The 15,567-nt window shown below is 44.0% G+C and overlaps 1 protein-coding gene across 1 annotated transcript in view; it reads right to left on the bottom strand.

Annotated features, from left to right (window-relative positions):
• Nucleotides 1–204: 204 nt before the first annotated feature.
• PKHD1 (PKHD1 ciliary IPT domain containing fibrocystin/polyductin) overlaps nucleotides 205–15,567 on the bottom strand; it is a 394,719-nt gene continuing 379,356 nt past the window's right edge. Inside the window, exons 64-66 of the mRNA XM_032796706.2 lie at nucleotides 13,882–14,040; nucleotides 12,366–12,509; nucleotides 205–1,765 (exon numbers count right to left, since the gene is read on the bottom strand). Of these exons, the coding sequence (XP_032652597.2) occupies nucleotides 1,416–1,765; nucleotides 12,366–12,509; nucleotides 13,882–14,040 (653 nt within the window). The 3' untranslated portion in view covers nucleotides 205–1,415. The remainder of the gene's footprint in view (nucleotides 1,766–12,365; nucleotides 12,510–13,881; nucleotides 14,041–15,567) is intronic.

The raw sequence follows: 15,567 nt of genomic DNA, 5'->3' as shown, positions 1-15,567 counted from the left end.
CTCCCTCCAGTTCGTGCTGCCTTGTGTGAGAGGCTACATTAACAATGTGTTAACCCTTGAGGGCTCAACCCAGAGCTAGTTCATCAACCCTGCTTTGCCTCCAGCATTTATAATGGTGGTAAATATATAAAAGGTATTTTTAATTTATATGGGGGGATCGCACTCAGAGGCTTGCAATGTGAAAGGTGTCACCAGTACGAAAGTTTGAAAACCACTGGTTTAGCAGCAAGGCATTCTCTGGGAAATATCCCACCCTTTTTCACCACCTCAACCAAGCTTCACAATCATCATAGCTGTGAACAGTATTAAATTGTTTGTTTAAAACATATATTGCGTGTGTGTATATATAAAAAATATACAGTTTTTTGGCTGGTGAAAAAAATTTCCCTGGAACCTAACCCCCACCCCATTTACATTAATTCTTATGGGGAAATTGGATTTGCTTAACATCGTTTCGCTTAAAGTCGCATTTTTCAGGAACATAACTACAACGTTAAGTGAGGAGTTACTGTATGCCGAATGCTTCTTCCACCATGCCAAGACATCTGTAATAGGCTGTGTTGGATACGCGGAAGGCAATGGTGTCCAAATCATCGGATTTCGGGTGAATGTCTTTCCAAGTGCTAGCCTCTCGTTCAGCCCCCAAGTCACTGGATCCCATCCTATTCATTTACATAGTAAGGGAGACTAATTCCGGCCACTGCAGGACTTTGGTGAAATTCTACAATCTGTGTGATGCAGGAGGTAGAAAGGATGGTCCCTTCTGGCCTTCAAATCCATGGGCCTGATCCTTAGCTGGTGGGAATCTGCACTGCTCCATTTAAGTCAGTTAAGGATCTGCCTCATTAATGGAGCTACATTGGTTTACACCAGCTGAGCATCTATCCCGATGAAACTATGAGCCTGGGGTGGTGCAGAAGCGAGTGTGGGTATCTACATGTGACTGACTGTTCTCTGAGCCAATCCTGGACCAGCACCCCAAAGTAATCATAGGGAGGCCCTGGTGTTGCTGTAAATGCCTTCTTCCACAGGAGACATACAGGAGAGCCAGGCCCACTTGTGGGACTTCCTATAAAAACAGGGGTCAGCTCTACAATCCTAGATGACCTAGAATGAGCCTGGGCAGAGTTAGAGCAAATTGAAGCAACTGAACTAGAAGTAGGCACTATTTCCTTTATGGTTAGTGGCCATCAAAGTCCAGTAACAACCTGGGCACTTTTAAGTCTTTTCTAGTCTCACCTAGTTAAAAAAAACACAATGTGAGGGTCTGCATGGCCGAGCAGATAGGCTATCATGCTTTTTCTGCCCACACCAGTGGAAGAAGCATCTCAGGTTCCCATGTTCCAATGGATTCCCTCCTAGAAAATATTTCATGTTGATGGTGCCAAAGTTCATCCTTTCCCTTACACATCTCCTCAAGATCCCACAGCCGTCTCCTGCCTCTCTCTCTTCACATTCTGGGGCACAGGCTCCCCTCCTCCCATCTCTTTTCTGCGGGTGCAAGCGAGCAGCTGCTGATGGGTATCCTTCCAGTCACAGAACTCCTTGGCACCACGCTGCTGAAGTTCCAGAGAACCCCACAGAGCTGTTCTTCCATGTAATGGATGGCTGCTGTCAAGTTTCCTAGCCATGGATAAGTTCTCTCTACTCTTCCTTTTATGTTCAACAGTACTTATCTTCTGCACTGACATGGCTTTAACCGTCTGTTGGTGCAATTCCTTTATCCGTCTTGCTGTGTTTCCTGGTACTCCATTTGCTTCCATATCTGCAAGAGAAAATCCTTTTACTCTTTACCTTACCAGTAGGTCCCTGTCTTTTTCTTCCCTTCCTGTTTATGTCTCTGCCCCATTCTAGAGACTTTTGCTAACTGAAGTGTGGTGGTCACTGGAAAATGACTGTTAAAGGGAAATTGTACTTTAATTAATACACTTCAGGGGTTCTCAAACTGGGGGTTGGGATCCCTCATGGGGTCGCAAGGTTATTACATGGGGGGTCATGAGCCGTCAACCTCCACCCCAAACCCTGCTTTGCCTCCAGCATTTATAATGGTGGTAAATATATTAAAAAGTGTTTTCAATTTATAAGGGTGGGGGGTCACACTCAGAGGCTTGCTGTGTGAAAGGGGTCACCAGTAAAAGTTTGAGAGCTACTGCTCTATAACAATCTTTAAACATATATTGAATATCTATTAGTCATTTATTAACCCCTTATAAACAAATTGTAAAAATATATTGATATAAAACATACCAGCAATTAAATATCTCCACACTTAACACAAATTATTCATAGGACAACAGTTGTTTTTCTCACATTTTATATTAAGGTGCCATTCACAAACAGATTCTAAAAGGTTTATCATTGATTACTAGATGTTTCAATAAATGGGCTAAAGACTGGTATGGAGTTAAAAGGGCTAATATGTTGCTTATGACCACCCATAACACAGAGAATTCATGTCTGCTACATGCATTTATTAACCCTTTGTGAGCCATTTCTAAATGGAAGAGTACTATAACGCATGACCTTTTCCCCCCCCAGTGTTTGGAACTCAGACAAGACAGCTCAAGGGACATGAAAAATAAAATGACTGAAAAACGAAAGTAATGTTGACTGAAAACACAAACGTGAAACCGGAATCTTTGATTTTAATTATCCAAAGCGGAAAATGCAAAAAGCAAGCATTCTTAATAACCTACAGTGTTGTCGGGCACAGAGGTAAAGCAACTGGTTTTGTGACAACATATGACTTTTGAGCTGACACTGTCTTCTGAAGCTCCAATCCCACATTGGGGTGCATGCAGGCAGACTGCTTCTTACTCTTATTTTGAGTGCTTTGTACAGTTGCTAAAATCTTTGCAAAATAAATAAATAAATAATCCAGGTATATGCTTCCAATGCAAATCTAGGCCATATCTAGATGACCTGCTAAATCGGCACCGCTGTGATCGATGCAGCGGTGTCGATTTAGCGGGTCTGGTGAAGACATGCTAAATCAATGGGAGAGCACTCTCCCGTCAACACCTATACTCCACCTCCTCGAGAGGCGGAAGGTATGTCAATGGAACAGCATCTCCCATCGACATAGCGCGGTGTAGACACTGCTGTAAGTCAAGCTAAGTTACCTCAACTTCAGTTTCGTAACGTACGTAACTGAGCTAGCGGAACTTAGATTGACTTACAGGCCCTAGTCTTATTACACCTGCCCCAGGTGACATCTGCTGACTTTACTGGCAAAGCCACGACACTACTTTCCTTAACACTGCCGAGCTAGCACAGCTATGGATTCAATCCCACCACTGGCAGCAAGTTCCATCTGCAGAGTCTTTGAAACTGGTGATGATGGAAGATGTAGGAAGAGCCCAGCATGCTTTTCACATCCCAGGTGACAGGCAGAGTCTTGCAGTCCTTACTCCGGTAAAGCTCCCTCTGAAGTCAATAGCAACTTTGCTGGAGTAAGTGCTGAAAGAGTGGACCCTGCGTTTGCAGGGCTGGTGGGAAGAAAAATCATTGTTTTGTTTTGTAAACTGAGAAAACGTGATCCCGATGCCACAAGGTGAGCTAGTACATCTAGGGAGAGGGCACTGGGCTGGGAGTTAGAAAAAGCTGTTTCTAGTCCAAGCTCTGCCACTGACTATGGGCAATTCATTTGTGTGGCCTTGGACAAATCACTTCATCTGACTATGCATCTGGTTCCCCTCTCCCCTTTGGTTTATTTAGGTTGCAATGTTTATATGTTTATACAATGCCTAGCACAGTGGGGTCTCTATCTTTGTTGGAGTCTCTAGGTGTGTATTGGGGCAGGTGCCTTACTCCTGCAGAGCAAGGGTAAAAGCAGCGCTGGAGAGGGCTGTGGCTGGGAAAAGGGAGGCTGATGGGGGAAGCTGCCACAGCTGTGGCCACCTTAATCAGGGACCAGCTGGCCCTTATAAGAGGGCAGTAGGCCAGAAGCTAGCGCACACTCTCTCTTGCTTCCTGAGAGAGAAGGACCTGGCTGCCTGGTAGCTGAGAAGGGTACCTGAGGTGGAGCAGTGCTGGGAGAGGGCAGAGGGAGCTGGGGAGCTCCAGCCTAGTAAAACCCCAGGCTGCAGGCCTTGCTTAGAAGGCTAAAAGGGTACTGGGGCTGCAGGGAGGCACCCCAGAGACAGGCAAAGGCAGCAAGTCCTAATTACCCTTGCAGATGGTGAGTGGGTTACACACTGCAGTCTGCCTCAGTGAGCAGAGGCTAGAAGGGGACTGGCAGTAGCCACTGAGGTGAGGTGGGGATAGAGATTTAGGAGTTCCCCTGGCTGAGAAGACCCAGATTGGGGGTTGCTGCTGGGGACAGAAACCTGATGTAGAGGGGCATTGGGGTCCAGAAAGGACATGGGGGCCAGGGGCAGGTGAGACACCGGCCTGAAGAGGGTGCACCAGGCTGGAAGAGCTAATTCCCAGGCTGACCAGCAGGAGGTGCTGCGCCAGTGAATCGTCGCCCTGCCACAAGGTGTTACTGTAATATTCTGTTGCATTGCTCTCAGCATGCTTATAACCTTTGCAGCTCCGCATTCAGACAACGATTGCAATCAAATCTCATGTTTCAGGACTTCAGTCAGGAATCTGCAAGAGTCAGGAATGACTTTTAATCCTGATGCACAATTGCCAGATGTATTCAGAAGGGGAAGTGGGGTTAGCCTTCCTCTGAAGCATCAAGAGACAGGCCGCAACTGGAGATGGGACACTGAGCGAAGTGGGCCAATGCTCAGATGCCTGGCTGGTGGGTCTCGAACATGTGCTCAGGGTCTAAATGCTTGCTAGATTTGGGGTTGGGAAGGAATTTTCCCTCAGGTTAGATTGGCAGAGACCAGTGGTGATGTGTGTGTGGGGGGGGTTACATGCCCCCCAGATTTCTCAGTATGCATCTTGCCAGGATGCCCATCAGTAAGGAGGCAGCTCCTCCCCTGGGTGGTGGCACTCCTTGTGTGTCTATGAAGCATGGGGAAGAAGAAAGCAGCAGGGAGGCTGGCAGGAGACTGAGCTCCTAAACACCATCCCCTTGGCTGCTTCTCCTTCCCTGCTGCTGGAGTCCCAGCACTTCCCACTGTCTGCTTAGCAGACTGTCCGCTCAGGTGAGTCAAGGGGACATCTTCAAGATACGGTGTGCTACATGCCAGGTAGCTCTGGTGGAGCCCCATCCAGCCCGAGTGTCCTGGGGGTGCGTGAGGGGAGAAGGAGGTGGGGGAAGGGAGAGAGTGGGAAAGGGATGGTAGACCTTGCTGCTGCTTTAATGAACCCCCAGCAGGTAGGGGTGCATTGAAACAGCAGCAGCCTCCAATGTGCCTATCAGGATGAATGCAATTTAGGGTGTCATATTTCCCCCTCCAACAAAAAGTGACTGATAATTCTTCAACTTCTTGTTAACTGAGCTGATCCAGCCCCAAGCACCATCCCACCCTGGAGCCATCCACCCTGATGGCGGACGGGAGACTGTGCATCCCAGCTAGATTGCCCCATTTCTTGGCCTTGTTTTGAGCCCTTGCTAAATCGATTGGGGATAGTCCAGGTTTGGGGGGGGGGGGGCTGCAAGCTCTGCAAGGGGCTGGCCAGTCACAGGACAGAGAGCAGGAGGAAGAGGAGTAGTTGCTAGTGTATGTTGTCTACCTACATATCAAATTTCAGGGGGTGGAGGCAGAGGCAACACATGGGGTGGTCACGTGTCCCCACAAAATCTTTCAGTTGTGCTCCTCACCACTATCCACAGCTATCTGGCAGGGACCTTGGGGGCTTCTTTGCCTTCCTCTGTAGCACGACGCAAGGATTGTCTGCTGGGGTCATCTGGGAATTTCCCACCCTGCCATTGCACCTCTGACTCTCCTGGGCTTTGCCTGTGGTGTACAATGGTTTAGGTTCCTGAGGACTGAAACACTTTTTTCTAATTAAAGTCGTTGGGTTCCATATAGGGGTATCTGGGTGAAATTTAATGGCCTGCAATATAGACTCATAGAACTAGAAGGGACCTCGAGAGGTCATCTGGTCCAGTCCCTTGCACTCAAGGCAGGACTAATAATACAAGAGGTCGGACTATGATGCACTTTAACCAGCATGATATACCCTTAGCAAAACAACCGACCTACAGCATGTGCATCTAGTGCCCCTCGGACTCTAACGTAGGTCCCACCCATATTAGGAAAATGTGTTCTGATTGCTGCAGTTACCCTGGCACAGACCCCAAATGAAGATGTGCTACACTGAAACAAAGCGAATTAAGCCACAGCAGTATAGAGCAGCAAAGAGTCCCATGGCACCTTATCGCCTAACAGACGTTTTGGAGCATGAGCTTTTGTGGGTGAATACCCACTTCGTCGGATGCATGTACGAAGTGGGTATTCACCCACGAAAGCTCATGCTCCAAAAAATCTGTTAGTCTATAAGGTGCCACAGGACTCTTTGCAGCTTTTACAGATCCAGACTAACATGGCTACCCCTCTGATACTTGAGCAGTATAGAGGGCATTGGTCAGGGACTCGAGCATTCTAGTTCTGGCTTGGCCATTGACCTTCTGTGTGACCTTGGGCAAGTCACTTAATCTACCCTGTGCCTATCGGGAAGACGGGGATAATGGCGTTTCCCCATTTTTCAGAGCTGTCGTGAGGATGAAATCTATTTACAGTGAAGGAAGCCATATAAGTACACAAATAGACAAGTGTAAGACCAGGCATAGAGAGAAAACATTAGGGGTCCATACTGATGTAGTGGTGACACTGGTGCATGATCTTTTACTATAGCTAAGTCATTATGCTGTATTTGATTTATACCAAGTTCTTTTCAGACTGGCGATGTCCTTGTCTCTTTTATGGCAAATGGGTCTTGTCAAGCAAACCTGATCTCATTTTTGGAGGGCATTACAAGTTTGGTTCATAAAGGTAATGGTGCAGATGGAATCGGACTTAGACTTTCTGTAAGATTTAGTACCGCACAACATTCTGATTAAAAAATGAGCACTATACCCTATCACTAAAGCACCTGATAAATTGACTAAATACTGGTGAACTGACAGATCTCCAAATATAGTTGCCAACAGGGAATCAACATCAATTGGGGTGCTTCTAGTCGAGTTCTGCAGGGATTGGTATTAGGCCTGACACTGTTCAACACTATCATGAGTAAAAGAGAATAAATTTAAAATCAGTGCTGATAAAATTTGTGGGTGACACAAAGATCGGTGGAGTGGTACATAATCACAAGGAGAGGGCAGTCACACAGAGCGAGCTGAATCGCTTGTAAGGGGAAAACATTCAGACAATGCATTTTCTTTTAATACAGCTCAATGCAAAGTTATACATCTAGGAACAAGGCATGCAGGCCATACTTAGACCAGAGGAGTGTATCCTTGAAAAAAGTGACTCTGAAAGGGATTTAGGGATCATAGTGGACCTAGCTTCCAGTGCAATAGTGTGGCAAAGTGGCTAATGAAATCCTTGGATATATAAACAGTGAAGTAGTAAATAGGAGCAGGGAGCTGATTTTACTGCTGTATTTGGCATTGCTGAATTGGCTAGTGGAATACCGCATGCCGCTCTGGTGCCCACCTTGAAAAACATGTTGAAAAATTGGAGAAGGTGCAGAAAAGAACCATAAAAATGATTCAAGGGTTGGAGAAATGCCTTTCAGTGAGAGACTCAAAAGAACTGAGTCTGTTTAACTTCTCAAAAAGAAGACTGAAAGGTGACTTTGATTGCCGTACATAGGTAACTTCATGGGGAGAAATATTAGGCACTAAAGGGCTCTTCAATCTAGCAGAGAAAGGTAAATAAAGAATCACTGGCTAGAAGCTGAAGCAAGACATTGAAAATAGAAATAAGGCATAATTTTTTAGCAGTTAGGGAAGACATCTCTTGATGTCTTCAGGTGAAGACTGGATGGCTTTTGGGAAATTGTGCTTTGGTCAAGCACAAGTTATTGGGCACAACACAGGAGTAACTAGGTGAAATTCAATGGTGCATGCATCTGACGAAGCAGGTATTCACCCACGAAAGCTTATGCTTTAATACTTCTGTTAGTCTATAAGGTGCCACAGGACTCTGTCGTTATACAGGAGGTCAGACCAGATGATCTCCTGGTCCCCTTTGGTCTAGAATCTGTTGGTAAACCCACCACCATCATCAGTATTGTCGCACTGCCTAAGGCCCCAGTATCACTGTGTTGGGCCCTGTACAAATATATAACAAAGGGATGGTCTCTACCCAGAAGATGTTGTAATCTAAGTCCTATTCATGATCACAGAAATAATAATAAAGATTCCAAACATCTTGTTGGATTAGAAATATGGGATTTCTTCACAGGGAAAAAAATGTAAAGGAGAAACTAAACAAAAATGACTGTAGCTTTGATTGTCTCTTGCTCCAAAACCAACATTATTTTAAAAAAGGGGAAATCAAAGATTAGGCATTTTAAGTCACACACATTAAATTTGCTTAAGATATTGTTATCCTTGTTTAGATTTGAACATATCGGAGAATCTCTTTGTCTTGCAACAATTCCTAAAAGACTGTAAGTGGCTGGATTTCCCTTTTCTGACAAAATCCCTCCATGAATTATTTACACGATGGCTCCAATCAACACTGTACCTGTCAGCCTCCCCAGCCGAAATGAAAGTTCACTATGTAAAGGTGCCAAGGGTATATGGCAGCCTCCCACTGCGAGTTTATAGACAGAACTAAGTCAGCACACATTATGTGTCAGAGTCGACATCAGACAGCATCAGATCCTTTGATCTCAGACCTCCACAGGAAGCTTAGATCTCAGACAAATTAGATAAAAAATGAATTTATATGTATCCTAAGGCACACAGTTGAATGCTGTGTTTTGGAGAAGTATGGCAAATATCAAAACATATAAACTGCAGCATTTCCCTTCTCTCTCCTCCTCTGCTTTTGTGATGGACGCTAATTAAAATAAGAAGACGAAACTCAAACTAGCCTCTTATGCAATCCACAAAATTTAGGGGAGGAGGTGGAAAAAATACCCAGCACCAGAATGTGTGTGTGTGGTTCAGTCAGGGTTCCAGGATGGGCTGAGAAATGGACTCAGGTCTTTGCTCTTAACAGGTGACAGCTGGAGGAGCTCATCCAAGTTTGTAAAGGTGGAAACCAATACTTTTTGCTGTTTGGTGGAGCCCGGTGCCAGCTACATGGCCCTAATGGTATCTGCTATGACTGTGACCTCAGAGGGAGTTGTGTTTGGTCAGTAAATCATTATGAGAAAAGAGTACTTTCCTCTCCCCCCACCCCAAAAAAAGCTAGAGGAGCAAAACAAGGAAAAACAGGGGAATAGGACTGCTTTTTGACTTATGGTTTTATATAGCTGGTCAAAACATGCAACCATGAAAAGGCCTACAGAAAAAGGACAGCACTGAATGGGTCTGGCATAGACAGTACGAAAACATGCCCGGACTGACTCAGAAATATGCACGATGGATATTAGACTAATCATCCCCAAATTAACTTACCTTGGTAACAATGGCTTTCATCCTGAAAGCTCCTAGAGTGCTTAATGATTAGCGTACACCAGCTATTCATATGTTCTATTATTGTTAATCACCTAGTCCTGGTCTACACTTGGGGGGATGGGAATCGATCTAAGTTACGCAACTTCATCTACATGAATAATGTAGCTGAAGTCGACGTACTTAGATCAACTTACCATGGTGTCTTCACTACTGTGAGCTGACTGCTGCTGCACCCCCGTCGACTCTGCCTGTGCCTCTCACCCTGGTGGAGTACAGGAGTTGACAGGAGAGCACTCAGGGATCGATTTATCACGTCTAGACTAGTCACGATATCGATCCACACAGGATCGATTGCTGCCTGTTGATCCGGCCGGTAGTGAAGACATAACCTTATGTTGTAGTAGCATCTAGCAGCCTGAAAAGGCTGAGGCCCGCTTGTCCTATGCTCTTTATGAAACTGACATTGACAAAACTGACACTGAATTGAATGAGGTCAGGATTTCACCCATAAATTCTACAAACACTTAAAAACTGAACCACACATTTACTCTCCTGTAAATTTTCAGGTCAGAGCGAGAATTCAAACAGTAAACAGCAGTCCCTGTCCCAGTCTAAATGACAAAGGGTGAAATCACGGCTATGGCTGGGCAAATTTTTAGTTCACTGGCAATTTTGAAAAAAAAAGTCACCAAAAATCTGTTTTGGGTCAGGCTGAAAATAAACTTAAAAAAAAAAAAATAAGCAAATTGAAAAGCTGAGAAAAAAAATTGTCTGGATCAAACAAAATCTTTCATTTTGATTTTGACCATTTAAAAATGTTTTTGAATTAAAAAATAAATAAAAGTAAAGGAAATATTTTAAAAACTCAAAATGTTTTGTCAATGTTGAAATCAAATGTTGAAGGTTGCGTAAATTGTTTTTGTTTTCTAAACAATTTGGTGAAACTGACACATATTTGTGAAACATTTCAGTGTCACCGAAACTTCATTTTTCACCCCAAAAAGTTTTGGTAAAAAATGTTTTGCCCTGCCCTTAACCTGGACCCATCAACTAGTTGTGTGTACAATTCCTAGCCAATCAGCAGTAGCATCAGTCATAGTAATCTCAAACATTCAGCTATCAGTAAAACTGTTAAAAACACCTAAGTGACTTGGAAGCCTACATCCCAGATTCAAAAGCAATTTAGGGCATGTGCACACTTCAACTGGAGATGTAATTCCCAGTGCAGAGACATATTCACTCTAGCTCTGATCAAACTAATATTGTAAAAATAGACTGCAGAGGTGGTGGCTCGTGCAGCAGGAAGGACCAGCCACCCTGAATATATACCTACCCGAGGTGCTGGGCACATGCTCGCACTGCTAGCCCCTCTCACTGCTCGTACAGCTGCAGCTAAACTTCTGTTTTTTGCACACCGGGTTGATCAGAGCTAATGAAGGTATGTATCCTTGATCAGGGAATTATATTTCCAGCCAGAAGTGTAGATGTACCTGTCGGCACTTAGGAGCCCAAGTCTCATTGATTTTAAGGGATAGATTTACAAAAAGGCACTTAGGTTTCAGAGTGGTAGCTGTGTTAGTCGGTATCAGCAAAAACAATGAGGAGTCCTTGTGGCACCTTAGAGACTAACAAATTTATTTGGGCATAAGCTTTTGTGGGCTAAAACCCACTTCATCAGATGCATAGAGTGGCAAATACAGTAGGAAGGTATAAATACACAGCACAAGAAAAGAAGGGAGTTGCCTTACCAAGTGGGGGGTCAGTGCTACCGAGGCCAATTCAATTAGGGTGGATGTGGCAACTTTTAGGCACCTTGCTACCTAGGAGAATTCAGAACCCTGGGTTAGGTGTCCAAGTTCCTACACAATGCATGGAGAGAGATACACACCTGAGAATGGGATTCACAAAAGCCAGCATGCTGAGCGGGGAGCCATCTAAACTAACCAATAGAAAATGCTGAGCAGAGGGTGTGGCCTAAGCACCATCCCTCAAAGGGAGTTGGCACTGTAATCTCTTTGGGGCAGGGATTACCACAATGTTTGTAACTTGTAAGCGCTGAGCACATTGACGGTGCCAAAGAGAGTGTAAACAAAAATTATATTCAGATCCAGGATCACATTTTTCAGGCTTGTAAATGGAACAAATGGAACAAATTTGATCTGGATTAATGAGAGGGAATAAACATACTATCATGATGGGAGTCATCAAAGTACCAAGATAGAAGGAACCCCACAATGTCATTGTTAAAGTTGCTGTTTTGCCTACAGTCTCACTTCAAAGTGACCACTTGCAATTGATTTTCTGGAACACGGCACCCATCAGGACTATCTGTTGCCAATATAGGCTGATTCTGTCACTCACATGTCAGTTTTACCAATAACATAAACAGATATGATCTGAAAACACATGCAACAGATTGTTTGAGCAAATAAGCCATTTTTATATGGCCTTTTTTCTGACTATAACCATATTTATGCAACGTTTTCTCTTCAATTTTGGAAGAGATGCTTGGAAACTGAGGATTTAAATAAAAAACAAAAAAACCTGCGTGGCTTCATTGAAATCAGTGGCAAAACTGACATTGGGTGAAATCCTGACACCGTTCAATCCATAACTTCTACAGACATTTAAAAAATGAACCACACATTTACTCTCCTGGACATTTTTCAGTTCAGAGAGAGAATTCATTTGTAGTAATCAGCTCTATTAATGTAGTAATCAGCTCTAGTGGTGCAAGTGATTCATCTATCTATCTAGGCCAGATCCTTAACAGGCAAAATTATAAGTTCTATCTACACAAGCTCATAGCTTGTAAGGTGAGTGAAGATCTATTTGGTTGAAAGGGGCTTTGGAAATGTGAGTTATTCTCATTCTGCAGGCTCACCTCTTTCTATCCCAGAAATGTCTCTTTTGTTCCCTTCCCGGGCACGGTGCAGATCGGCACGAGTTGAACGCTGTTGTGGCAGAATCTGGGAGGATTTCATATTGCTCTTTGCTTGTGGTACATTAGCCTGTCCAATCTTTGTTTCTGTATTGAAATAAACAGTTACATCATTCTCAGTCCATCCAGGTCTCAGAGCCAGATACAGCATTACTTTAAGAAACAATCTATTGCTCATGAATTGGCATCTAATTTTCTGTGCATTCTCTCTGCCCAAAAGGAGGAGGCTTATTTTATGATTACACTTCACTGCATTTTACCTTTAGGGATCACATTTCTTCACTTCAGCAAAATTCTGTCTCCAGATCCTCACAGTATACACTGGGCATCATTAGAAACTCAGGCTGGTCACAGCCAAGACTACTACACAGTGCAACTCAGGAGTGAGGCTTTAAACCATTTTTGTACTTCCCCATTCCTGAGCTATTTGCGTACTGAAGTAGTTCCCCAGCATAGGTTAGCACACTTTGAAGGCTGCTCAAATTACGCCATCTGACTATGAGGGCAACTGGGGATTGCTGGCATGCAGAAAAATCCTGGCTATGCTCTGTTTCTCTCCAGCCATTCCTCTTCCATCGGCAACTGTAGACCTGAGGATATTTCTGCTCTGGGGCACTCCTCCTGAAGCTATGCCAGTTTTAGGGCCACAAGGTAGAAAGCATCCTTAAGTTATAACCTGGGCCTTTATATTTGCCACATCACAGTGAGTTGCCTCATTATTTCCTATTCTAAATACAGGGGAAATACAAGGGCCAAGAATAAAAAAAACCAGGATCCTAAAATTAGGTTTCTAAATCCTGATTTAGACACCTAGATAAGTAGCCTGGAATTTCAAAGGGGCTGAGCTCCCACTGGCTTCAGCACCATTGCTCCAATACAAGGGAGAAGAGAATATGGCGTGATCTGATTTTTGAAATTGCCCAGTTTGGATAAAAAGGAAGTTGCAATGTGTAATTAAGCTGTGGAGTGCTCTGCTTGGATGCCATGTACTTAAGGCACTGGGCTGGGATTCAGGAGACCTGTGTTCAATTTCTCGCTATGCTCCCTGCATGACATCTTGGAAATATGACTTTCCAAAGTGCTCAGCAGTTACCACTGATGACAGTTTTGGCAACATTGAAAACCTAGCTATTACTTTGTGTGTGCCTCAGCTGCCCATCTGGAGAGCGGAGATCATAATGCTTCCTTTGTCAGTGATTGTCAACTCTTTGGGGCAAGGACTAGCTGTCTTATTATGTGTATGGACAGTGCCTAGCACAATAAGACCATGATCTCTGCTGGAGTCAGCTGAGTTCCACTGAGTCAGGCCCAATGTGTACAAGAGATATGAACAATGTCAATAATACCAGCCCAGCCTGCCTTACCATTATTACGGAACTCTTTAAGGGTCACTCGTTAGACACCAATGAAATGGGAGAGACTCTGCAGATGGAGAGCTCTCCTGGAGATTCCCACTTACTGAAACTTTTGCTTTTCTTGGACCAGCAGAATACAAGAAGACCCATAACTAGCACTGAAGCCACTGAGCCCAGCACAGCAGCAAGGACTGTGATGGACGTCCCTCCCTTGGGGATAGGGAAGATGGTAAATGGCTGGGACTCGACAGTGAAGTCAGCACCTGAGGGAAGAAAATATATCAGATTATTACAACATTTAGGAAACGTGTTTCATAGCCAGAACACTTGGTTATGGCCACTAACACAGGAACTGATGTCTGAAAATACATTCACGAAAGGGCCTAAATCACAGCCCAGTGAAATCAATGGGAGTTTTTCCATTGACTTCCACAGGCCTCGGATCAGGCCCAAACAGAACAAGTAACCAAACCTTTCTTGAACTGACAAAGCTGCTAGATTAAAGGCATGAACTATTGCTATCGGTTCCCGACCAGCTATCTGAGTGCCGATCATTGGAAATTTGAAATTGTTCTCGAATATCAGACTTAAAGCCATGATCCAGCAAAAGGCATTTTGAGAATGTCTTCAACAGAACTATTCACGTCTTTAAAGCTGAGCACATGCTCTGCTGGACTGGCCCTAAAGTGCTGTTAATCTTCTCCACAGTGTTGATTAAAACATTATAAACAAGCAGTAGGACTATCATTACTGTTACTAATGCAACTATTAACTGTCACATATTGTACACCTTGTATATAACTCCCTTTGTCCAAAGATACCACATGATTCTAGGAATCACTTCACCCACCATTTAAATGCAGCATTTCTTTGGAGTGTACAATAACACTGCACAAGAATATGAAACAGAATGTGAAGATTACTTTATCCAGTTGAAACTATACAAGCAAAACTGGGTGACTTAAATTTAGCCAAATCACCTGGGCCAACACACCCCTGTTATAACTTGATTTTCTCATCAATCCCAAATCCGCAACTCTGTTGATTTTAATAGAGATTTGTTTAATGTTCTTGTCTGAGTTATATTTTCAGTACAAATGTCTAAGAGGTTTATTTGCTGATTTATTTTAAAAAACTCAAACATTGGCAGATGGGGACTTGAAGGCAAGTGTAGTACCTGAAAATACTTTTATTTGAACTTGACTAGATTTCAACTTGCCCTTGTCTCTTTAAACAAACTCAGCCTCCATTGGAACAATGTGGCAGGCAAATTGCAACTGACCAGAAGTGGCGTGCAGACATTTAAACATAAGGACTTTTAGTAAATAGTGGATCAAGGTTTCTCAAGGTACATCTACACTGCAATTAAAAACTCATGGCTGGTCCATGCCAGCTGACTTGGGTTCACAGGGCTGAAGTTAAGGGGCTGTTTAATTGCAATGTAGATGTTCGGCCCAAGTTCTAGGACCCTGCAAGGTGGGAGGATCCCAGAGCTGGGGCTGCAGCCTGAGCCTGAATGTCTACACCACAATTAAACAGCCTGTTAGCCTCAGCCCCATGAGCCTGAGTCAGCTGGCAGAGGCCAGCCATGGGTGATTGAAGTTGTCATAAATGGATAGGTAGGTAAGGGTTAAGTTTCTTTTACCTGAAAAGGGTAACCAAACACCTGACCAGAGGACCAATCAGAGAACTGGATTGTTTAAAGTCAGGGGCGGGAATTTGTATACTCGGGGTCTTTGTTGTTTTCTTAGCTATGAGGAAACAAGTCTTCTTCTAATTCTCTCCTAATA

The sequence above is a fragment of the Chelonoidis abingdonii genome, chromosome 3 (assembly GCF_003597395.2).
Source record: "Chelonoidis abingdonii isolate Lonesome George chromosome 3, CheloAbing_2.0, whole genome shotgun sequence".
NCBI classification, from domain to species: Eukaryota; Metazoa; Chordata; order Testudines; family Testudinidae; genus Chelonoidis; species Chelonoidis abingdonii.
The sequence above is the reverse complement of the archived record's forward strand: the minus strand, read 5'-3'. Positions and strand labels throughout refer to the sequence as shown.